Genomic DNA, 26,751 nt, shown 5'->3' on the forward strand with positions numbered 1-26,751 from the left:
CGAATCGAGCAGCGCCACCTGCTGGGGAACGGTTTTATGCGGTCGACACAGCTGATACAAGACGGTGCGATTCAGGCAGTGATAGATGCAATCCAGTGACAAGCCCTGAGACCTCCGCTTGGCCTAATAAAAGAAGCAAACAAGTTGAAACGACAAGTTTAATATCTGAGCTGCGACAAATTCAAAAGACTGGTTTAATAAGATGAAAGAAGTAATGTCTTAAAAATTACAAACTGAAAAAAGGATAATGACCAAGAAACAGGTGACAGTGAGAGATTGGAGGCATTACACCTATAGAGACATGACTATAGATTCTATAGAAATAAACAAAAGGTGCCATTATTTCCTGTAACATAATCTTATAACTTCTAAAAAATGTTCAGTTCTCTCAGCACAATTCCACATAATTACATCCAATCCAGGTTGCTTTTTTCTACAGTAGGTGGCTAATTTGATCAACGTTCTCCAAAAGTGTGCCGATTTGCTTGTTAGTGCAAAGTGCGCAGAGTTCCGCGATGTTTACGCCGTATCCTTGGGCTTTCCGCAACTCTTTTCATGCTTGCGTAATAATTTGTTTTTAATATAACTCGCAGCCTTTAACTATCTGAAAAAGACAGCCAGCATGGGAAGCTTGTTTCTATGGTAACATGGTTAATGCATTAGTTGGCATGTACTTCAGCATTAATACACTATAAGTAACATTAACAACAACAGTCGCTCACTGATTAATTAAATATTATCATAAAAAGTTTTAAGGTGAATAAATATTAGCATTCATATTACCTACAATGTTTATAAATATACATCTCCCACACACAATGTGAACAGCTTATACACTATATGCACAAAAATACTGGGACAACTGACCATATATGGTTCTTGCTCAAAAACACAAAGTTGGAGGCACAAAACTGTATTGGATGGTCTTTGGATATGGAAGCATTAGATTTTGCCTTCACTTAAACTAGAAGATCCAAGCCTGTTAAAGCAATGAAAGTTCCTCGTGTCCACAAAGCCAACCCCATGAAGAAGTGCTTTACATGGGTTGGAGAGGGATATATTGAGTGGCCTGCTAAAAAAATCTGACCTCAACCCTATCGAACATCTTTGGAATGGAAAGGAAAGGAATGCTGCCTCCTCACCTGACATCAGTACCTGACTTTACTAACACCATTGTGGCTAAACGAGCACAAATAACTAAACACAATAAAGTGCATATTATATTAATAATGTACATATTATATGATATTCAGGGTTCCTACACATTTTTCATTTTAAAATTCCATACTTTTCCAGACTCATATATACAGACATCCCTAATGATTTTTAGGACCGCATTTACCATCTGAAATAATAATTTTAAAATCCAAATATTAAGATACGCTTCGTTGCAATCTCTTATGTATGTCAGTCAGATTTTCTGATGTTTTCCATATGTTTAGATGCACGGGCAGGGGGGGTTTGTACTGTCATGGCAACTGCTGCCTTACAACGTAACAACCAATCACAGCTGTGCGGATCCAGTGTACAGCAGTTCAGATCTTTCGGCAGCACTGATTCTAATTGTACAAAAAAAAACCCCACACCTTTTGGCCAAGTCTACCCTAATAGGTTTTCAAACGTACTGTGGTGTGAAAAAGTGTTTGCCCCCTTCCTAATTTTTTTGCATGTTTATTACACTTTAATGTTTCAGATCATCAAACTAATTTAAATATTAGTAAAAGATAACACAATTAAACATAACATGCAGTTTTTAAATGAAGGTTTTTATTATTGAGGGAAAACTAAATCCAAAACTGCATGGCCCTGTGTGAAAAAGTGTTTGCCCCCTAAACCTAATAACTGCTTGGGCCACCCTCAGCAGAAACAACTGCAATCAAGCGTTTGTAAAAACTTCCAATGAGTCTGTTACAGCGCTGTGGAGGAATTTTGGTCACTCATCTATGCAGAATTGTTGTAATTTAGCCACATTAGAGGGTTTTCAAGCTTTTTTTAAAACAATGTTTGAAAGCAGAGTGTAGACAGTGAATACGGAGGCTTTTGGCACGACGTTTCTAAGAGCTGGAAAGTAAATAAACGGCAGGTGGAAATGACTTGTGCTCATGCGCAATACAGAAACAAGCTTTTTCTGACGTTTCAGTGTGGATGAGCAACGTTTGGAAAACGATTGGAAAAAAAAAAGTATGGATTTTAAATGAAAACGTTTTCAAATGTATCCACATTTGTGTAAAAGTGTCCTTTGGTTTCCAAAAAAAAATAATAATAATAATAATAATTAATAATCTTTACAAATTCCTAATTTTACATTTTAGAAAACACAAATATTTGTCAATATTACTACTTTTTTTCTATACTAATCCAGACCTGGAAATCAATCAAAATCAAATTTTCATACTTTTTCAAAATGCATAGGAAACCTGGATATAATCAAATTATATGTAAATGCAACTCAATTCAACACAATACAAAATCAATAGAAACTTAATTTATAGATGCATAAAAAAACTGCAACTGAAACAAGTGTGGGAAATTGGCCCAGGCGGAAGAGTAAAACACCCTGATACACTGCGAAAGTCAGCAAAACGGAAATAAAATAATAATTTTATAATAATTTTTAATAAATTTAATTGTATTCTTTCTGTATGGCCCAATGGCAAATTATCTGGTGATTGGAGACTCCTGATTCAAGTAACCTGTTGGCCAAGGTGCTGGATATTAACCATTTAAAAATGTTCAATTAATTATAATTTTTATTTAATTATATAAGATGAACCACTTGATGTTACAACAGTCTGTAACTATGTGTGCAAAATGTTGTTCATGCATATGGAAACGTCACCTGGCTGATCAGCTGCACTATGAACTCCACCACAAGTTTGGACTCCTTATTAAACATTCCCTGCCACAGTTTGTCCACCACCCGCTGAGCAAAGTAAAACACGTTGTTGACCAGGACCTGGTAATTTCCCCCAGTCGTAATGGGCATTGATGCGTCTTCTCCTGTGGGGAAAAAGTTCACAGCCATTATAAGAGAGCTGCATTATATAAATCTGAATAAAGCAAAGATCCAAACTAAATCCTGACCCAGAAGCACATCAGCAGCAAGGAGATGTTCCATCACACCATCCAGGATGTAGGACTGGAATTCTTTCTGCTGGGATCTGGTGGAGCGCTCTGGCGAAGCCTGGAAACAAACATCACATCAGTCTTGGCGCACAAATGCTGAGAAATATTTAAAATGCTTTATTGGTGTTGTCAGGACAACGAAGCATGTGTGATGCTGTAACTGCAGCGAGTTGATGGACTTTGACTAATGATTTTGAAAGCTTTTCATTTGTGTAAATTCCTGGTTTCCTTACACGTGCTATCGTGCATGCGACTAATCAATAAAAGGAAATAAAGACTCTGAAGGAAACTCACCTCTAACAGGAGGTCTAAAATGGGCGTCTGCTTGTTGGCAGGAGTCATACACAGGTTCTCCATGATCAACACTCTCATGAAATCGAACACGTACTTCTTGGCTGGATGATTGGTCAGGTATGTCTTGGCACCCACGTTACAGTACTCTGATTGGCTGCGGTTCATGCCTGTGTCTCCTGCAAAGGCTTTGAATTCTTCAGTTGGTGAGCCAGCTTCATCATCCAAATCACTGACCTGAGAAAAACGTTAAGAATGAAAAATTACTTAAATGAATGAATGGAATTTCCACATAATGTGCAAAAAAATATGAATAAGGGACTGTACCATCTCAGAATAGGGTCGAATATTGAAGGGGAAGACTGCAGCTGCAAGGGCACACAGGAAATCTGGGCTGTGCCACATGGGTGCCAGGTCGGGCACGTTGTGATATAGGTAACGGAAAAACTGCATCAGTGTGACCGGGTATTCCCTGAGCCAAGAGCCTTCTTCCTCCGACTGCCAAGGCTACACATGCGAGAATGAATTAAGCATGAATTAAGAATACACAGACATATCTGAAGTCGGTTCAAATGTGTGAAAGAATGCTTTAAAGTGAGAATGCTTTAAAAGCACCAATTCATCAAGGTACGCCTGCACAGTATTTTTAAAGGAACTTGGCAGGTAGATTTTTCAAAACGTCTTGGAGAACTAACCACAGATTTTCTGTGGATGTAAGCTGCCTCAAATCCTCTTCATATCGACATACAGACATCCCCATCAAGATTCTGTGGTGGCCAAACCAGCCTTTCTAGGGTTTGTTGCTCTTCTGTATCCTGAAGATCATTCTTAATGACACTAGCTGTATGTCTGGGGTCATTGTCTTGCTGCAGAATAAATGTAGGGCCAATCAGACGCCTCTCTGACGGTACTGCATGATGAAGTATCTTCTTGTATTTCTCAATATTGAGGACACTATTAATCCTGACCAAATCTCCAACTCCATTTGCAGAAATGCAGCCACAAACAAGCAGGAAACCTCCACCATGCTTCACTGTTGTCTGCAGACATAACTGTAGCGCTTTCTAGCCCATCGGCAAACAACTTTCCTCCTTCTACAGTCAAATATTTCAGATTTTTACTCATCAGTCCAGATCATCTGCTGCCATTTATCTGAAAAATTTTCAGGCCAGCATTCTCCAGACAGTAAAGAGGTCCCAATGGTTCCCACCAGTTCTTTGCTGCTATCAATGCTGGGCATCTTCCGATTTTAAGCATGATGTTTTTTTTAATCTGTTGCATTAAGTTTCCTTGGCCGACCACTGCATCTACGGTCGTTAAAATCGCCTGTTACTCTGTGCTTCTTTAAAATAACAGCGCGTCTACTTTAAAATCTTTGCCTGGGAGAGACATTGCTGATACATTATAACTACCAGGTTGCTCACTTAGCACTTAGCTTACTTAGCACATTGATAATAAAATAAACAATTAATATATATATATATTTTAAGGCATTCTTACTTTAAAGCATTTCTTCACACCTGCCTACAATACTGTATATAATTCAGAACACTCAAGAGAAAACAGAAGCAAACAGACGCTAAGGCCTCACCAGGTTCAGCATGCTGCGCAGCATTGCCAGCAACAGGAAGGCTGCCTCAGTACACACGTTGTGGATGGAGCCCACCACTGTGGCACTGGAGGCTGGAACCCCAAATATGAACCTCCAGATGGAGTCCAAGTCAAACTGCACAGACACAGAGAAGGTGTCACTTTTCTCTTTACTTTAGGTTTCGCTTAAGTTTTACGAACTTTCACAATGTCGAGTCAATTTAATAAAAAAATTCGGAGTCAGAGTAGTGGCTATTAAATAATATATATTTAACACTAATAGAATGTTTCAAATTAAATGGCAGAAACATATTTAAAGCACAGAAAGAATCATTTTATTGTGAATCACTTCCGCACAAATTTTTTAACCTCTTAGTCTTCGAGGTTGCGCCAGCGTGACGATATCCCATTGTTCGCATGTGTTAATGTTTAGCAATTGATTAAATAAATAGGGAGAAGAGTAACCATGACTAACTATACATTATTCTAAAGCAGCGATTTCAGATCACTGTTTCTCAATGGAAAACGTATAACGAATGTATTTGCTGAATGTGTGTGAGCAGTACACACCAACAACATGCATAAAAAAAGCACTACTTACATTATTATTGTAATAACGACTCACAAACACATCCGCTGCTGCTAATCCCGGTTTATTAGGAAAGATAAAGCTCCACTGAACAACATGCCGTAAAGCATTTTTGCTCCAAACAAACAATAGTGTTGAAATTAAGATGGTTATTCCTTTTGTTTATGTCACAGAACTTTGGCTGGTGTTTGTGTTTATATATTTCGGAATAACTTTCGCATAAAAAAACGAGATCTTGCTGATAAAAACAAAACAAAACTATGGCTGGAATAATATAGTGTTACAAAACAAATGAGACCACAAAATAAAAAAGTAGTATAAGGCGGAATTCGGGTTAGGTCTCCACTCTCTCTGCAGGTGTCGTTATGTTTTTATTCTGCACCACCTGATCATTTTATTCTGATAATTTCAAACCTTTTATTTCCAGCCAGTAGCATTATGGAAACAAAATTATTGATGAAAAATGTTAATAATTCTAACGATATATGGGAGGATTTTATTCCCCACGTGTGTGAGTCTTAGTTTTATTACCCTTTACAAACTCTTACTGGCCGAAGCAGCACGTGCATAGTGACAAACCAGTAAGTGATGCAGCTCTCAGTTCGGCACAAACAGCTGCTTATAAACATTAGCTCGTGCTAACTGGGCTTTGTTTACAAAAATAGACAGTCAAAACAGTTTTATTGGAGATTTGCACAAAGCAGCAATGTGGAAAATATTATTGTGGGCGGAGTAACAACAGAGACTTGGAGATCTGCATGGGGATGCTATTTTACATCTGTAAGTTACAATATATCTCCCTTTACAGTTTTATACGATGTTATAAGAGAAATTCTTGAAGTGTGTGTGTGTGTGTGTGTGTGTGTGTGTGTGTAAATTGTTTAGATGAAAGGCCAGACATCAATATGAATGGTCATGACTGTAAAACAATAGCTTGTCTGGCTACCTGGCCATCAATATGAATGCCAATTCAGTATAAATAGACAAACATTTATAACAATAGCCTTTAATGGTCAGTCATTAATTTCTATGCAAACTGTATAAATAGAGTATGAATAGCCACCTAAGTTTAGCAGGTGTCTCTCAAACAGGGGGAGGGAGAAAAGGATCAGACATAGTCTCAGATAAATGTTTGTAGAAATCTCCTTTGTTATAAAAATCTTAATAACATTTCAAATATAAACTCATGTGGCTTTTAACCCAGTACTTTTCTGGATTGCTCCAGGACGGATTTCATGTATTTATATATAAAGGCAAGAATTATTTTTTTTATGGTTATCATCTATAACTTTTTATAACTTATTATCTTTTTAAGCAAGATCAACTTTGAATAATGTACAGTAAAGCTCAAAGTGTCTTCTTTTGAAAGATATTTAAACTGTGTTTGTAGCCTATTTTTTGTCATGAACTGTTAACATTTAAAGTTAGGTAGGGCATTTTCAGCTGTGAGTCCCAAAATCTGTGCTGAAGGCATGCATAATCAGCACATAAAACTCCTGTCTTGCAATAAACATAAATAACATGCACAAAAATATGAAACCATATACCATGAAACACAATTCAACCACAGATATGTTTCCTCCTAGAATTTAGTTTTTAGTATATTATGGTTGTTAGCAGAAAGGGAACTTTGTGAATGCATAATTCCTATTAAATGCTTTTGACAATGGTGAGGAAAAAGGGTTCGTATGACTTGACTAAAGTATATCTGTGTATTCTTGATTAATAAAATGTACACTAGGAAATGTAAACAGTAAAATATTATTTCTGCTTAGCTCTGATAAACTACAAAGGTGAAGAAAATCTTAAAAGTGAACAATTGTTCTATTAGTTTGTCTGAACAATTATCTGAATATTAATAATTGATTATTCAATTAAATCATTAAAAAGTATTATTGAGTAAAAAATTATATTTGCACCGCGCTCATTTAATGGCATCTTAGGAACTCTGTCTACACTCCTGTATGGTTTTTCGATTATTCTTGTTATTCTTTATTTTAAAAAGTGGTGAATAAGAAATCAACACATTTAAAGAAGAATATCCAGTACTGTACATTATTAACATATTACTTTTTGCTGATTTAAACTAATACACTAATAAAGATCAATAAAAAATAATGTCTGCTAAATCGGGGAAATGGTAGCGTGGTTAAAATCTCAGACTACTGATCGGAAGGTTGCGAGTTCAAATCCCAGCACCACCAAAGTGCCCCTGGTGGGCCCTTAAGCATGAGCCTAAACCCTCAGCCATAATGATTGAGATATGGTTGATGTAATTGTAAGTCGCTCTGGATAAGGGCATCCGCCAAAATACCATAAACGTAAACTGTTTATTACAAAATGATCTGTGATTAAAATACTTAGTCAAATTGTTATGCCATCTTAAAATATCAAACACCTGCTGGATTTTTTATGCTATTCTACCTTTATCTGCATGCATGCAGTGAATTTGTGGAAGGACAAATGATAGACAGAGGAATGAACACACGAAAGCTTTGGACAGAACAGGTACGGACAAAAAAGTGAACACATCGCACACGTGGTTACAAACACACACGGTTAGTACGATTAGTAGGGAATAAAGGTTGCATACTGACATGTACCTGCAGGCTCTCAGGGAGCTCAGTGACGGGCTGCTGCAGGAACAGTGCCATAAGCAGGAAGTAAAGCTCAGGTACATTGGTGTGTTTGGGCAGCAATGTCTGCATCACAGGGAATCCTGGGAAATGACAGGCGTCGCGGTTTATCTCACGCACAGTGGACCTGCCGCCTGCACTGCGTCCCACGTTGAATCCTGAAGCAACATAGAAATAAAGCGAGGGAAGAGTTTACTTTTCGGCCGACTTCAAATCAACAGCAATTGACGCAGTTCTATAATCCAGAACAGACGCTCACCGAGCACCGTGCCGATCTTGTTGGTGAGCACCGAATCGGTGTGTTCGAGCCAGCCACCGCCACACAGACCCTCTTTAAAGCGGCTGAGGATACTCTGATTGCTCAGCAGCGCCACCAGAATCCAAAGCGCCACGGTCACTGTGCTCGAGTGAATGTGTTCCTCCATGAACATCAGCAGCCAATCAAATCCCAGTGTGCGCACAAGCTCCTCACATGCCCTGCAGGTGACAGAGTTCATCTCATTCAGACAATATGTCAGTAAAAATGACCTATGGATCTATGACATGCATTTCATTTGTCCTGGGTTTTTATGATCATCTCTGGGAAATGGGAAACGTGTGTTAAAATAATTGTATGCATGCAGATTTTACACCATGCACTCATTTTACTGGAAACCTATAAATACACTGATCAGGTATAACATTATGACCAACTGCCTTATATTGTGTTGGTCACCTTTTGCTACCAAAACAGACCAATCGAGCATTACAGCATTTACTTCTTCAGCTGTTTGAGTAACAGTGGTAACAGTTTGGGCAAGAACCACGTAAGGCAGGAAAATTCACATGTCCAAATACTTTTGCTAATACGCTTATTGTCATAATTAGCTTTAAGGTCATTAACAAATTAAAATGATACTTTACTGTGCATTAACAGTGCATTTCTCCTTGGAGCTGAAAAGCAGTTTGAGCAGGATGTCTAGCAGTCGATTGCGCAGTAGGATTACATTGGACGAGAGAAGCCCTCCAAAATCCTCCTCGTTTCCTGGACAGAATGCAGGCAGTCAGATTTACTATCACTTGGGAGGAAAATTTAATGGTGGTGTAATTTGTACACTGAAATGCAGCACATCATGCATTTTATGTCTAATATTAAAATCAGAATCAGTCTCACCTCCTTCGACCTTCTCCTCATTATTAACCTCCATAACCACAAACTTCTCACAGACGGCAAACGTAGGCAGAGTGGATGAGATGAACTGGCCGAATCTAAAATTAAGGCACAAAGTATTTAGTGCCAGAAAACCATCACAACTAGGAAACTTATTAAAGCACTTAAGCATATTAATGATCCTTAAAAATGCTGGGATCTGATACCTAGCTAAACTAAAATTACAATTTAAGGTTCAACAATTGTAAACAATAAATTATATATAAATGGAAACTTATATGGAAAAGTCATAATTGGTGATTTATTTTTAGCATTATTATAATAATATAAATATACGCATTCAAAAATAACACTGCTGTACTGCTAAAGGTGGGATGTGTTTTAAGGAGTACGGGTGAACAGTGTACCGAAGAAGGTCGTAGGAATTAGGGAAACCCTGCAGAAGCAGGCTGAGGACATTGCTGATAGCGGCCACTGTAGGCTGAGAAAGCGTTTGGTCCCTCAGTGTAAGCAGGAGTTTGGGGATCAGCTGAAACTCTCGGAGGAGCTTAGCGTTCTTCGCAGCCTCGCTGGAACAAGCAGACAGAAATTCAATTTGTTCCGTTTAATTACATTCACCAACTGTATCAAAAATTTATTTTTTGGGGGCAAAACCATTAAAGAAAGTAAGATTATCTGATAAAAGGAAATGTTGATGGGAGTGAAAAGTCTCACCTGGATTCAGTCAGGAGTTCAATGAAGTGCTCAAACAGAGACAGGTGCAGTTCGTATGGAGCGTGTAGCCATACCTGTGGGGCAGGAAATGTGTACACCTTAATCAGGAAGTATCAACCAATCAACTTTATATAATCAGTATACTCAAATCTGCTCATTAAATTGAGTCAATATAATTTTTCTAAAAATGGTTCAGAAGCAAGCAGATTAATCCAAACAAACTGATCCCAACCTAAATCTTTTCTTAAACCAGGTTTCAAATTTCAAATTTTATGTAACAAATAAAATATGAACCAAAAATTTGAAACCTGGTTTAAGAAAAGATCTCGGACTGCAGATTGTTATGTAACAATGTTACAAAAGCACAGTGAACTTTGTACCTCGAAGTCACAGAGCAGGTCTTGGAAAGCCGTGGAGTTGGGAATGATGGAAGTCTCATGGCCGCTGTCTACGGTGCCCACCAACGAGAAGGTCAGGTGCAGGATGTGGCTGTTTAGTAGTGAGCGCTTCTTCTTCAGCAACATGGCCAGTAACTACAGATAGACACAAAATAGATCTATTACCCATAACTTTCTAAAAGACGTGCATAATAAAGCAGTTACAACATAAATAAAAGAGCAGCTCAATTGTTATAGCAAGTAACGTGAACACGTTTCATTCTTCAGGCAGTTTATTCAAGCAAGAGTCATTATCAGGTTTCTACTTCTACCTAGAAATTAGACATGCTAGACTGGAATCAGACATGCTAGACTGGAATCAGACATGCTAGACTTGTGTGGCTGAATCAATGATCCGGTTATAAACAATAAAACCAGAAAGGCAATCATTTTTTGTATATACAAAAGTGAGGTTCACCTGGTATCCTCTGATGCGCTCCATCTCTTTACTGGCCAGTGGGTTGCTCTTGACCACACAGACCAGAGCTTTGACGGCTGCATACAGCCCTTCTACGTCCGATGCCATGGCCACTAAGCCAAGAATGGCAGCAGCACCACCTACATACTGCAATGTGGTGGCTACTGGGGTGGGAACAAAGGCTCTGACACCTGTAGGAGAGGATGGGATGAAATCGTTCCTACTGAAAAGAATGAACATACCAAAATAGTTGTGCTCTGACACAATCGGTGAGATTTAAATCATGGCCGAATTCATACCCAGGTAGCCTATAACAGCAGCGCCGATGGTCCTGGCAGGTCCGATCAAATGGCCTGCGGCATTGTGGAGGAGCTTCACCGGAGTGGCGTTCTCATGAGATGAGACCGCCAGCTGTAAAGAGGAGACAGTATTTTAGAGATTATACATACGGTGTCATATAAAGCCAAAAATGTGCTATTTCAAATGGTACAGATCAGACTGTCATATTAAACCCTAACCTACAGTTAAACAATGATTAGGACATTAACATTTCTTTCACACAGGATTACATTTAATATCCCTATTGGGATGTTTTTTTTGTATTTTTGTTTCCCCCAAAAACACCACCTGGCTCCAGATTCCATCATGATGTTATAAAATCATGACTATAACACACCTGACTGTGAAGCAACACAGCGACATGCTGATGCTGCTTTTCTGCAGTATTGCTGAATGTGCACTTACTCTTAAAAACTCCTTCCAAAACCTCAGTCCGCTGCCAAAAACAGACTTCATCGAATCGTTTGTGGAATATTAATCCACTGATGAGAAAATACATTTCTCACACATTACATTACTGTTACCTAATCGTTTTAATAGCATTTACTGAGAGCTAAAGCCGTACTGACACAAAAGCAATTTCTACCCAGTGTTTAAAACAAACAGAACGAAAAGAAAACTTTGTATGAGATTTGTAGTACATTAAATGTGAATATTCAGATATAAAATTAGGTAGGAAACTAATTCAAAGACTGCATATCAGGGTTTTTTGCAGGTTTCACAAAATCAAATTCAAACCCTTTTAAGACCTTGAAGAAATACATTTAAGCTCTATATCACAACAAATACGATGGCCTCAACCAAGCCAGTTAAGGCCAAGCATCGCTAAAATTGCACTTCCTCATATTTGACAAATAAAATCTGTGGTACAATCCGAGAGAGATTCGTCGAAAACGTTCTAAAGTGCTGCGAGGGGCATTTCAATGAGCATTAAAGGAAAATTAACATTACATGGACATCAGAAAATTAAGACTTAATTAAAAAAAAGAATAATTATCTACAGCAGCGAATTTAAAACTTTTTGTGGCCTAAAAGTTTTATTTTTACATTTAAGACCCTGCGGAAACATTGGCATATGTGTTAAAGTTTAAATACAATATACTACAATATAATTTATTACATATAATATAATGTGATTATATAATTAATAATAGTAGCATTGGCTATGATTTTATTCAATATTAAATTGTATATCCTTGGGTTTTAGTTTTAATATCTTCGACATCTGTATTTATTACATTCTACACATAACCTTGCACAAAAGGTCGTTCACCTGTTTGGCGATGGCCTTGCTGTCCAGTTTGTTGTAGGCCTTGCGTATCTTGGCCACGGTGAGCGCGGAGACCGAGAGGGCGTATAGACTAAAGGACACCTTCTCCTCTGGAACCAGTGAGACGGGACACGGTGGAACAGCTTCTGCCTTCGAGTCTTTACCTGTGGAAAAGATACATCAGATGAATACAGGAAGCCAGCATCAGATTCTTCAAACACAAAAGACATTAGAAACTCTGAGCAAAGCCTTGTCTCAAACGGACTGTATTTTTCCCCCCATATGGTATGTAATTAATTGCATTTTTGGAGAGTCAAGAGTTTGCTTGAATGTTGAATTTAATAAACATAAACATTATTTGTATTCATATAGTACTTAACTGAAAATCCATGACGTTCCAAACACACATTAAGCACACATACAAAATAAATGAAATATATCTCAGCTTAGCTAAAACCACTCACATGGCAAGTAGACGGCTTGAAAGCTGCCCACGTAGTTAGGCCCGAGTTCATAAATGGTGCTCACGCTGGCAGCAGGCAGCACTTCTTCCAGGAAGTGTGTAGGTCCCAAACGCCACACCAGAGAGGAGATCTGCCGCTGAGCAGGAGGAGTCCCGATGTAGCCGTACACCGTGCTCACCACAGGGGCGTTGGCAGCCCCGGAGCCACCAGGTACACTGTGGACGTAATGGAGCTAGATAGTGAAGGAGACAGAGAAGGAAGTCAAGGAGGTGAAAAGGGAGGAAGTGGTTTGAGGTGACTGGGTGGTTTGTTTGGTGGTTAGCTCTCTTGCTTTATCTGACTTCAGATTAAAAGAATCAAACGCAAACCACAAAGGAGGTGTGATTTGTTACTGCACAACCTGCACAAGCAAGAGTCAGATAATAAGCTTACATTCTTTACCTCCGCTCAGATACACAAATCGGTGAAATCCTTATTTATTTTCTATGCTTTTTTTAAAAGATTATTTAACTTAATTACATTTAAGCTAAACAGAGACAGAGATGTAAATCCAGTGAAATAATACATTCAAAAATTGTATTGAAATACATTATAAAAAATAAATAAAATACACTATTTGTGCTATTAAGAACGTGGTCAAATTTAATTTCCCCTTCACTTGAACCTGCCCAGCATCACATTGCCCCTGTGCAAAAAGCCAGCTCCATGAAGATAAACTTAGAGTGGAAGATCTTGAGTGGCCTGCTATAAAGGTCTAACCTCGACCCTAACAGATGACTGCACTCCAGGTCTCCTCCCCCTACATTAGTACCGGATTTTACTAACACCCTTGTGGTTGAATGAGCACAAACCTCCACAATCACACTCCAACGTCTAGTTGAACATCTTCCTAGTAGAGTGGAGGTTATTATAAGAGCAGAGTGGGATGTTCAAAAAGCACATGCCATAATTATGGGCACGTGCCCAAAATTTTTTTTATGTAGTGTTTATTCTGAGACAATTATTTCTAAATCAAATTATTATTTTTACCCTAAAATTTATTTACACATTTATATCCAACCATTAAGTTATTCATTATTATTATTATTACCATTATTGTTATTGTTGTTATTATTATTATTATTATTATCATTATTGTTATTATTATTATTATTAAATAAACCAGCCATATTTATTGCACTGAAAAAAGCACTGAAACAGGCACTTGAGTAACTTCCGGGAAAGTCAGAAATGTCTGTGAAATTTATTAGTAATAGCATGTTTTAATACTATGTATTTAATAATATCAAAATTGTTAATGGCTTTTAACTCTCAAATCATAGATCTGTTTTATACTCATGCTTTGCCTCTTGGAAATTCTGTCATGCAGGACAACATTCAGGTCAGTATTATCTCTATTTAAACAAATTTAAACTTTATATACTCTTCTGAAGCAAATTCATATTTCAGAATGTTTGTGTGGCTCATTTTAAGCAAAACGGATAGGAATTGTTTTCCTGTTTGTTTCCTCAAAAATGTTCATAAACAAAATGTTCAGAAATGTAGATAATAATAAGATATATTTTGCTCAAATCTAAAAGTGATGCTGAGAACAGAACTGCAGAATTAGAGGCACAATACAAGTACAATGAGGCAACAAAGGAACACTGGGCAAACCAACTAAGTGTGAAAGCTGGATAATGACACCTAATAGCCATAATTGAGCTTTAAAAAGAGCAGGATTATGAGCCATGAAGAAGCTGTTAGACTGGATAAAATTATACATATGTGAATCAACTGAATGGAAAATATTGTTAGAAAAAATTCTGCAAAAAAACCCCCAAAAATCTTTCAGGTCTCACCTTGACGGTGTTAACCAGCTGGCCGTCAATGTACAGTGCAGCCATGCTGTTCTTCAGCATCCCTTTGCTCATGACCAGCACCAGGTGGTGCCACTGGCCCTCGCTGATGAGGTCAGCGCAGCGGAAACGGGCGCAGCACGGCAGCAGCTCGTAGAACGAAGACTCCTCGCTGAAGTCATCCGCTGTGGAGCGCCGACATAGGAAGTGAGGTCACACACGGTAAACCAGACAAAAGAAAGTGCACTAATGATGCTAATGAAATGTACTGCAGACTACAATTACAAGACATTTACAGTAGAAGAACATGATTAATCTCACACGCTCACTGCCTTAAACCGAACTCTCAGACTCTACACAATCATCTTGTATAGAAAACACTGTTTATAAAAAAAATATCCAAAACTTATACATCAATACTTATACAATGGGGTCAAAAATAGGATGAGCCTGATGTCTAATTTGCATTCAAAGTTTACTATTTTAATAATAATTATTCTTATTATTAACAACCTAGAAAAATGTCTTTGTTTCTTTTTTAATGCAAGCTTTTTATTCAGAATAAAAATCTGCATTGTAATACCAAAAAAAAAAGTGAAGTAAAGTCAGAGTACAATTTTAAAAGTTTCACTTTTATTTATAATAATTATAAAAAAATAACTAACTGTTTTTATATTTATATATATTATAAATTAATATATTTTTGACCCATATACACCATATCAGTCATACACAGAACCTCCTTTAACTCTCAGAGGTCCAGACCTACATTCCTCATTCTCGCTTGTTTAAAATAATTTTGGCGCTAGCAAATGAATAATTCATAGTAGTTTCTGAATGATGTACATTATCATAACAAACTTTGAAGGATTCGTTTAATTAAGTCCTATCTTTGATACTTTCTACTAAATAATTACACCTGAATAAACAATAATAGAGCAATAACATGGTGCTGGTCACGACTGCAGTGAACAGAAAAGTGACTTGCCGTAGCTCTGTAGCAGCTCCTCTTTGGTGGAGACGATGAGCGAGCGGTCTTTGGCCGAGAGAACGATGGCCAGACAAACGTAGTGCTGCTCGGATGCGGTGGCTCTTCTCACAACGGTAAGTAAACGCACAGGGTGGGTGTGTGGAGCCGTGCTGAAATGCTCCACACAGAACCAGGTGGAGAAACTGAGGCCCGATGGAGGAGGAAATAAGCGCTCACCTGTGCACATTGAAGAATAGATTCAAAATTTTAACATCCAGTTGAAGTGACCTGTAAGTGAGTACAGCCCTCACATTTCAGCAACCACTGTAGTACTAAAGGGACAATACAATAGAAATGAAACTTAGATATATTTTAGTGTAGACAATGTGCAGATTGTATAGCAGTACAGATTTACTGTTCTCTGAAAAGAACTCAACATACAGCTATTGTTATGTAAACATGCAAAGCCACATGTTCTATTCATCATGTTCATGTTTTTGTCTGCTTGACAGGACCATACAAATTTGTGTATCTTGTATTAGAGCAGTTAAAATTTGGTGCTTTGAGTACAATTCTCTTATACTGACCACTGGATGTTCAACATGGCATCTCATGGTAAAAACTCTGAGAATTAGAAAATTAGAATTGTTGCTCCTCAAAGATGCTACAAGAAGACACACTGAAACCGAGTTACAGTACAGTGGCCAGGGTCATACAGAGGTTTACCAAGACGGGTTCCACTCTGAACAGGCTGCGCAAGGGTCCATCAATAAAGTAAAAAAAAGACGCATGAGTGCTGCCAGCGTTGCTTTAGAGGTTGCAGAAGCGGGAAAGGTCTGATTGTCTGTGCGCACTGCAACAAGTCGGTTTGCAGGCCGTCATCCCAGAAGGAAACCTTATCTGAAGCTGGATCACAAAAAAGCCCGCAAACAATTCGCTGAAGACAAACCTGTCCAAAAGCATTAATTACTGGACTTACAAAGTCCTTTGGTCTAATGAGACTAAAAATCTCGCTTGGCTCAGATGGTGTCCAGCATGTGTGGTGACGCCCTGGTGAGTAGATCCAAGAAAATAGTGTCTTCCCCACAGTCAAGCATGGTGGTGGTAGCATCATGATCTGGGGCTGCATGAGTGCTGCTGGTACTAGGGAGCTTCATTAAGGGAAACATGGATTCCAACATGTGATATTCTGAAGCAGATCATGATGCCCTCATATAAGAAACTGGGCCGAATTGTAGTTTTCCAACATAATAACAACTCCAAACACATCGCCAATATGACAACTGCCTTGTTGAGGAAGCTGAAGATCTTAAAAATATCCAAGTTTCCTTTCTATAGTATTGTCCCTTGAGAACATATGCTGTTGAAATGTGAGGGGTGCACTCACTTTTACAAATTTACCTTTATACATTTCTAATGTCTTCCCTTTCCCAATAAGTTCAAGTGTGTGTGTGTGTGTATCTACAATTGCTGTCAAAAGTTTAAACACACTAAGTCTTTTATATTGTTTTTAAGAGATAAAATGCATTAAAATAGGCAATTTAATGCTATTTATTTTGAAGATACATCACATTACACTTTTATTTACATTTACGGCATGTGGAAGACACCTTTATCCAGAGCGACTTACATTTATTCCATTTATACAACGAAGCAGCTATGGGGTTAAGGGCCTTGGAGTGGCAGTTTGGTGCAGCTGGGATTTGAACTCACAACCTTCAGATCAAAAGTAACATGATTTATCAACTACGCAACCAACTCCCCCACTTCCCAAGCTCGTGTTTATATTTGGAAAACACGCTATCTACATTAAATGCAAGTTCAATTCAGGTTACATGGCGAGAGGAATGCTGCACCAACAAGCCTACATTTGAATATTCATATTAACGAACCACAACTTCGAACTCCATTCCACTCCAACTATCAGAAACCCAGATACTTAACAGGGCAACAACAAAAAAAAAAGAAATGCATGAGCATGAGATCTGAGGCTTCAGGCTGCCTGTAGGAATGTGAATGAAAATCCTGTAGCCGGCAGCACTGATGACGTCATCGACAGAAAACTGGGTCATGCTGCAGGAGTCTGTCTATAAATACTGAAAACATCCATTTACTTTCCCGAGGGAGGAAGGATAAGAAGAGAGACAGAGATAGACAGAAAACAGGGAGAGAAGTCAGACATCTATCAATCTGGGGGTGCTGAAAGACAGAACGAGGGATCTAAAAAGCTCTACACTCGATCCTGCATCATCGCATTTAAACTACATTATGCTGCCACTCATCAGTGTTGTGCCAGAGGAGGCTTGAGGCGTGTGCACACACACACAAACACACACACAAAGACACACACAAAGACACACACACAAATGTATGTCATTCTCTCCTAAAGTCTCAAGTGCCTTTAAGTATTTTCTCTGCACCAATTCTCTTCAGTTCTGCTTCCTCTGAAACATCAGGACATTCTGCTCTTTCTTGTCTAAGGCTTGACTCTTTTTCAGCAGCTGCATCTCTTAGTTGGATATGGAAAGAGATGGAGTGGTTAATGTCTGCTGAGACAGTGTTTGCTGATGAGTGCGTGTGAGGGTACTGACCGTTCCCCATGCCACTGACGACAGCTCCGTCATTCACTCCAGATGTGTTAGTGTTGTTGGATGGTGCGTTGTGAGGAGCCAGGCTTGGCAAAAACAAACACCTGGAGAAAATAAAGCAAACAGAGATTTACACACTGGTGTCCTTCTGAAGCTATAGAGGGTAAAACTAACCTTCACCTGTCAGGGTTAAGTAAACCTGCACCCACAGTAGCTTTAAATTCTTCTTTTTTGTTGACAGGAGTGAAAGGTCGGAATGCAATGCTTTTCTGCTCACCACGGTTGAACAGAGCGGCTAATAGACTTACAATAGCCTTCCTGTCAGCTCAAACAGTCTGGGCATTTTGCTCTGAATCTCTCAAAACATTTTTACTTTTAAATTGTCCACTTGTCCTGTATCTGTATGACTTTTTAACCTGCGCCGCTGCCGCATCATTAGCCGATTTAATAATTGCAGAAGCGGGATATGGTGCAGCAGAATAAGCGGTATAACGTGATCATCCTTTTACCCAAATTTCACTAACACTCTCGAAACCCTACACACAGAGAATGCAGTGCAAAAAGTCCTGTTAATACTCTTAATGAAACCACAGAGTGGAAAAATAAATGCATTGTAAAATTGTAAATAAAAATCAATGATCAATTTTTATTAAAAACAAGAAATTATTTATTTGCAAATGAGCATTTTACAACTCATACTGTATATCCTTTCTTGGAATTGTGACCGTATTCATTTTTTGTAAAAAAAAAAAAAATAAAATAAATAAAATAAAATAAATAAAATAAAATAAAATAAAATCATGCTTTTAATATTTCTGATAACAACTCGGAGCATTTTGGAGGGGTGGGGGTGGGAGGTGTTGTCTAATCGCTTATATAAAATAAAAAATAAAAATAAAAAAAAATAAAAATGACAACATTTATAACCTTCACACAGTGAACTCTGGTCAAGTTATTAGACAGCTTCATGTCCTAGTGAAGTCTAATCAGCTCTGACAGTAATCAGATATTCGGTGTAAAAATGTGCACAGCACTTCTGCTTATTCTGTGACTAGAGAAAGTGCAATGCATTAGAAGAAGCACATTAAACTAAAGCTATGACTGGGAAATTTAAAATACAAATACACACTTATTATCAGATTGGACTCACAGACGCAGCCTCAATCCCATTACTGGTGACTACAATAACTAGACATACACACACAGTGTGTGTGTGTGTGTGTGTGTGTGTGTGTGTGTGTGTGTGTGTGTGTTTGTTAAAAATATGCTAATGCCTTTCCCTTTCCCAAAGAGCCCACAAAAGCTCAAGTGCAGATGTGTCTGCTCCATTAAGCTGCTCTGCTGGTCCTGATGAGAAACGAGTTAAAATGAATATTTCATCGAGGCAGATGGAGATGTGTGTGTGTGTGTGTGTGTGTGTGTGTGTGTTTGGTTGTGCTAATGTGGGACAGTGTGGTCAAAATATACTGCTAGTCAGCACCGTTAACTAAAAACAGACAGCATTCTAAAACATATATAGATAAAAATGTTAAATGACAATGCCATATTTCCCAGAATTCCCCTTTTACACCGCTCTATTTTTACCTCTAATACCTGCAACATGCTGATTCCAAGTACAGTATGTGCTGTGCACGTTACAATACTGTACAACAGAAGGCCCATGACATTCCTCATGTCACTAAAGGTCAATAGAGAAAACTAAATGTTGTATATGTAAATAAACACAAGCAATAAATCAGTAATAAGAAACAAGTCAAATAAACCAATAAACATGATAAACATATAAACAAATGTAGGCATTTTTTTGTTTTTGCGTTCTTGTATCTAAAAACCGAAACTCTTCACTCAGGAACAGTTTCTTCCCATCAGCTTTCGACTCGTACATGACTGATTTCAGACACTGAACATCTCCACCAATCTCGATTAAATAAATAAATAAATAAAGGAAATAAAACGTGTACTATACATTATTAATGCTGTTTGCACTCTGTTTGTCCTTGTCATTTGCACTACCATGTTACATGCCTTCTAACTCATTCTCTAACTTGCTTCTTTGCACAATACCGTCAAATAAATACATAATCTCTGTATAGTCACCTGACGCTCCCTAGACCACCTCCGACTGTATAATTGCAGACCCTGTCATTTACACTGAGCTGGAATATACACGTATTGCACTATTTGCACTTCTGTTTAGATGCTACCTGCACTTCATTGGCTCTGTACTTAACTGTACGGTTGGTTGGAATCTAATCTACCGTAATTTCCGGACTATTAAGCGCACCCAAATATAAGACGCACCCACTGAATTTTACAAAGATTTATATTTTGAACATAAATACGCTGCACCTGTCTATAAGCTGCAGGTGTCTACATTGAAACTAATAAACTTTACACAGGCTTTAACGAAAGACAGTGTCTGTTACACGGCTTGTATCTAAACAGTAGCCCACCAAGAAAGTCATTGTTCACTGTCTTCCTCCTTCCTTTCACAACAATTTCTATCGAGAGTTTTTCTTTTGGCATCGTCGTGCGTTTAAAAATCACCATCGGTGAAGCTTTTCTCCCGATGCCGTGCAGCTCAGAACACAGGTGAAGTGCGTTTTTTCATGCTCGGTTTTTTTCACGAAGGACTCGCATTTCCTGTAGACAGTCCGAGTGAGCAGCAGGTCAAACGTCAGAGGAACATCATCCATATTTATGATGTGGTGCGGCCCGATTCAGTGGGAGCGCATCTGATTTAATATAAAGAATTTAATTGGTTCACCTGAACCCGTTCAGCAATTTCATTGGTCTAATGTTATGGGGCTCAGTTTTTTGGCATGAAGTTTGTGAAACCGGGAAAAACCCAGAAAAAATTACATAAATTAGCCGATTCATTGTTTAAGCCGCGGGGTTCAAAGCGTGGGGAAAAAGTAGCGGCTTATAGTCTGGAAAATACGGTAAATGTATTTAATGTGACGTATCTAATGTAATGTTTAACGTATCTAATGTAAGGTATATAATTCGAACACACATTAATGGACTTTATTTTACGTGAAAGAACCTCACAAAAATTCCCAATTTGCAAAAAAAAAAAAAAATAAATAAAAAAGGATTTACGTAAATTTACTTGAAAGCATATGCTTCGTGCACATTGCTCTTTTATTTGAGAGTGATTTTGCTTCTCTTGGTGAATTATTGAGTGTTAATTCTAATTAAAACTGTAGGGCGGTGATGCAAAATGTACAAAGGCGAACTTAAAAGGAAAATAAAATACTATTAAACATCAGCGTGATTTTATGCGGAGACGATGAGATCATTGTATCAGGCGAAGCCGAGCAGTGAGCTTCCTATTCGAAGCACAATTTATTTTGAAAATATGACAATCTTAACGTATTAGTATTATTCTGATTGATATAGTTATTAAAGTATACATTCCGACACAGAATTACTCTCAGTGCAGAATACTAATGAGAAGTGCTGCTGGCTTACTGTGCACTCAGGAAATTAAGTCGAAACAAAATGAGCTATTTGGACAAGGTGCACATAACCATGGATCTATCGCAAGCAACAGAAGGTGGGAACTTGAAATGCTGCACTTGTAAAATGAACATGTTAAGATTTACAGACGCTTTCACCTTTTTGTTTTTTTGGTCATTTGGATGCTTAAAAGGGAACAAAAATAAAAAATGAGAGGAGAAATACACTATAAAGACCCCCTCTCCCTACATCAGCACCTGAGTTTACTAACACCCTTATGATTGAATGAACACAAATCTCCATAAGTACACTCCATAATCTAGAGGAACATCTTCCTGGAACACTAGAGGTTATTATAACAATACATTTGGACGAAATGTGGCATGGGATCTTCAAAAAGGACATCTTATGGTTGGGTTGTCCATATAGTGTATTTACCCAACAAGACATTTGGATATTAATTATTAATGATATTTTTGGGAAAAATATACTTTTATTTTAATAAAGCAGAGGTGTCTAACTATCTAACAAGCATAGACCGTCTGAATCTTCTGTTACATACTTCAGGTATTTATGTCTATTGCTGTATTCCACAACTAAGACGCCATTAAAAGGCAAACTTTGAAACACTTTAAAGCCGTGACTCACCCAAAACCCTCAAGCGCAGTGTCGAACTCGACGAAGGCCGGAGTAAGGGCCGACCCGTGCAGGCGGATGATGTCGTGCGGCGTTGTCATGGACACTAGACATTTGACGCGTGTCAGGGGCACGGCGCTAGCTTCAGCCGAACGCACCAAGCTCCGGCTGATGCGGTACGAACCGCTCTCCTCGCTCACCGCAAACACACTGTCCATCCCCAAGCCCTCCATAGATGCTGTCATGCTGTCTAAAAGAACAGAGGAAGAAAAAATGTCAAACTGTGATGGTCAATTTCTATGATCACCTCACTACTGCTTCCATTATACACCAATCAGGCATAACATTAGGACACCCTGGGCAAACTGATGTGTACTGTGTATTCTGACACCTTTCTATCAGAACCAGCATCAACTTTCTTTAGCAATTTGAGCTAGAGGAGCTCGTCTGTTGAATCGGACCACCCGGACCAGCCTGCGCTCTCCATGGATGCTATTCCTAACGCAACCCTCTCCATTTATCCGGGCTTGGGACCGGCACTAAGAGTGGCTGGGGTTGGTTCCCTGACTCGGGATTGAACCCGGGCCGCAGCGCTGAGAGCGCCGCATCCTAACCACTAGACCAACAGGGAACCATGCTAATGAAAAAATGCTAATGAAAAAATTAGGGAGAAAAAACACACATGCATTATTAAATACCAGACCTTAAAATATTGCTTAAAAAGACCAATAAAACCCAGGTATGGAGACCAAACTTGAAGAAAAGCTTCAGTAGACATATGAGTAACACAAGTTAAGAATTCTAAGGGAATCATTTCCATAATAATCTTATGCCATCCTCTCAAACATGAGGGTTTCTGACTGAGCCACGCTAACAATATATTTTTTCAAAGACAAAGGGTCCATCTGTAGCTCAAGTCCAAACATACGGCTCATACAAACAACAACCTTCGACCAAAAAGCTCTGATTACAGGACAGTTCCATAATAAATGGGTGTAATCTCCCACTTCCACCTTCCCATTCCTTCTCTGTGATGGTCAACTGAAGCTTCCCTTCCCATAGTCTTTTAAGGTGTTCACCACTTCGTATGTGCAAATGTGATCTGCTTACATGTCCTTGGAGCACTTTAGATAGATACTGACCACTGCAGATGGGGAACATCCCACAAGAGCTGCGGTTTGGGAGATGTTCTGACCCAGACGTCTAGACGTCACTATTTGGCCCTCGTCAAACTCGCTCGAACGTTTTTCCTGCTTCGAACACGTCAACATTGAGGATAAAATGTTCACTTGCTGCCTTTTCTATACCAGCCAATATCAGATGCCGTGATTAACCGCTCATATAAAGTTTGGTGTAAATAACCAATCTTCAAGACTCATTTAGAAACTGAGGTTAAACCAATCATTTAGCAATGCAAAGCTCAAAACTATATCTATGTGCAGAAGGCAGTCCATACTCAGAACAGAACTTTTTTCATGTTTCATGTTTCTAATGGCACTTAACGTCATTTATTGAAAGAGATTACCTGATTTAGGCCAGAAATTTTCAAACAGCTTAATTAAATTGCACCATTCTATTATGGTCGATTGAATTATAGCTAATCCTACCAGCAGAAACACTAAAAATAGGGGAAAGTGCTTCGTTTGATGTGCAGGAAAATGTTTTGCCATTTAACTGCGTTGTGTTGCAGCAAGAGGAAGTATACAAGCACATTAAAAAAAGCTAGAGCTGAGCAGATTACACGGGGTCGCCGAAAATGATCGCAGGTCAAACAAAAAAGCAGATTGGAAAGCAAAAAAAGAATGCAGGGATCATCTGTTTTACTTACTTCTTGCTTCAGCTTCATAACTCAGGGAACTCGGCTTGTGAACCCGATACTGCTTTAGAAGCTTTTTGTCCCAGGCGCCGCAATTTAAAGGATTTCCTAAACGCAAAAACTCCCTGTGGAATTAAAAACAAACAAACAAACAACAAACAAACAAACAAATTAAACACATGAACAAAATTGCAGTTATATCAAAGTCTATATCAAATGTTGTGCATTAGACGGTTTCTGACTGGATTTTCTGATTCCGGGTTCCTCCTGAGTAAAGTTTGATATCACACAAGGCTTCTGTAAATGTTAATAACTCACCTAATTTAACATTCTCTCAACTACGCGAGAGATCAGTTTGAACTTAAGTACCATCACAGCTGAATGAATGAATTTGATTTGTTCAGCACATTTAACAGTGGACATTGTCCGGAGGCAGCATTAAATAAAATGTAATGTGTATATACATTTTAGCATCATAAATTAATCCTAATTCATTTTCACCACATTGAACAAACCAGTGGTGACTATGGCAAGTAAAAACTGCATTAAAAAAAGGTATAAATTATATACACTACATGGACAAAGATTTGTTTGTGTTTTCTGAACACCCCAATCCACATTTAGCCCACATCTTCCTTTATAATAACCTCCACTGTTCTGGGAAGATGTTCCACTAGATTTTGGAGTGTAATTGTGGAGATTTGGGTTCATTCAGCCACAAGGGCGTTAAAAAGATAAAGGTAATGATGTAGGTGAGGTGAGGTGGTTTGGGTTGCAGTCGGGCGCTACAATTCATCCCAAAGATGTTCAAAAGGGTTGATCTTAGAGCTCTATAGCAGGCTACTTAATCTTCCACTCTCACCCATGTAAAGCAGGGGCATTGGAGTGCAGGAACAGATTTCAGGTAAAGGAAAAAAAAAGATCTATGCAATTGTGTGCCTACAAATGAGTGCTAATCGTTTGGGGAAGAACTAAATATAGCTGGTAAAGTCAGGGGTACCAAAATTTTCTCCAATGATTATCGCTGAGGTTATCAACTGTTCACTGATAAAGACTTGTAATGTAAAACTGTTCATTGTAGCCCTAATCCTCTGTAGCCAACAGTTTATATTAATTACAGCCCAAATCATTTTCATTCTTGCGTTTAACCCTCCACAGTAACCACAAGATGACTGTCTTAGTCAAGAGCTTCTGCGTCCTTCATCAAGGCTAGGCAGCCATGTGGAAAATTAAGAACGCTAATCTGACCGCATATTTCTTCACGACGACCCACAGAGAACTTTAATGATACTCAACCCTGACAAATTTGTTCATTTTAGTTTTAACCCTGCGGAGTGCTGCGAGCTTCCGAGCGTCAGGGATCTGCATGGATAATCTGGCACGCGCTGGGAAGATTTTATTTACACACTGAATCAAAGCTCGAGCAGGAGATAAAGAGCAGGGCTGACTTTTAATAATCTCACTCATCCGCTCCAGACTGCATGAGTGTGTACGCGTGTGTACTACAGAGCCGTATATAGGAAACAATTTTGATATCATTGAGCTCAAACATTGTAGTCATCTGTTTAGTCATCCGTTTCCTAGACGTTATTTACTACTGGCTAAGTAAAATTAATCATGTGATCAGTAGCATTACATAGCCTATCTATCTATCTATCTATCTATCTATCTATCTATCTATCTATCTATCTATCTATCTATCTATCTATATATATATATATATATATATATAAAAATTGTATAGTATAATAGTGATGAATATGAATAGGGAACATTAATATTAAAAGGTAGATAAAGATAAACATTGGTAAAGTAGATTGATAATATGTAATATAAAATTAGAGAATATGCAATATCCATATATCTTTTCAGCACATTATTATAATAATACAATATGTACATGTGCAAGTCACAGCTGTTTCTGATATACGCAGGATTGGCAACCTGACAAGGCTGTTATCTATAATTGAATAAAGACATCCTAGTCATTAGCTAATAATCTAGTGCTATATAATTGGTGAATGATTCAGACTGTACAGGTTTCGACTGACCGGAGAGCCATGGGCTGCAGGTTCTGCGAGGCGAGCCTCTCGAAGGTCCTCTGCAGCGGCGGGTGAAGCGGGTGCTCCTCATCACTCATTGCGCAGCTGCAACGCTGAAGCAGGCGTGATGGCAGACCTGACTCACACAGCACCTGCTGATTCCTCTCAGTGTGTACCAACAACTGCAGCACATTCGCCACCGCCAACTGCAACTCCAAAGCATTCTGGGAAATGAGACAGAAGATGCAATGAAGATCTTTAGGCAATCAAAGGTCATATTAATCCTGAAGATGTCTAAAAACTATTTCTTTGTGGTTCACATAAAGAAGGCGGTCCCAGTTACCCGAGCGACCGAACTAAATAAAGGGCAAAGTT

The 26,751-nt window shown here is 38.5% G+C and overlaps 1 protein-coding gene across 1 annotated transcript in view; it reads right to left on the reverse strand.

The window, feature by feature from the left end:
- Window positions 1–26,751, reverse strand: part of wdfy3 (WD repeat and FYVE domain containing 3) — an 88,900-nt gene that overhangs the window by 27,957 nt on the left and 34,192 nt on the right. The window contains 23 exon segments of the mRNA XM_046841410.1: window positions 1–123; window positions 2,840–3,000; window positions 3,085–3,184; window positions 3,421–3,654; window positions 3,745–3,924; window positions 5,009–5,143; window positions 8,200–8,390; window positions 8,492–8,709; window positions 9,136–9,256; window positions 9,386–9,480; window positions 9,790–9,951; window positions 10,097–10,170; window positions 10,477–10,629; window positions 10,952–11,142; window positions 11,251–11,362; window positions 12,564–12,724; window positions 13,025–13,256; window positions 14,866–15,047; window positions 15,851–16,069; window positions 18,424–18,524; window positions 22,531–22,768; window positions 24,347–24,459; window positions 26,386–26,600. The exon segment at window positions 1–123 is cut by the window's left edge and continues 107 nt beyond it. Of these exon segments, the coding sequence (XP_046697366.1) occupies window positions 1–123; window positions 2,840–3,000; window positions 3,085–3,184; window positions 3,421–3,654; window positions 3,745–3,924; window positions 5,009–5,143; window positions 8,200–8,390; window positions 8,492–8,709; window positions 9,136–9,256; window positions 9,386–9,480; window positions 9,790–9,951; window positions 10,097–10,170; window positions 10,477–10,629; window positions 10,952–11,142; window positions 11,251–11,362; window positions 12,564–12,724; window positions 13,025–13,256; window positions 14,866–15,047; window positions 15,851–16,069; window positions 18,424–18,524; window positions 22,531–22,768; window positions 24,347–24,459; window positions 26,386–26,600 (3,711 nt within the window).

The sequence above is a fragment of the Silurus meridionalis genome, chromosome 27 (genome assembly GCF_014805685.1).
Source record: "Silurus meridionalis isolate SWU-2019-XX chromosome 27, ASM1480568v1, whole genome shotgun sequence".
In the NCBI taxonomy this organism is placed as follows: domain Eukaryota; kingdom Metazoa; phylum Chordata; class Actinopteri; order Siluriformes; family Siluridae; genus Silurus; species Silurus meridionalis.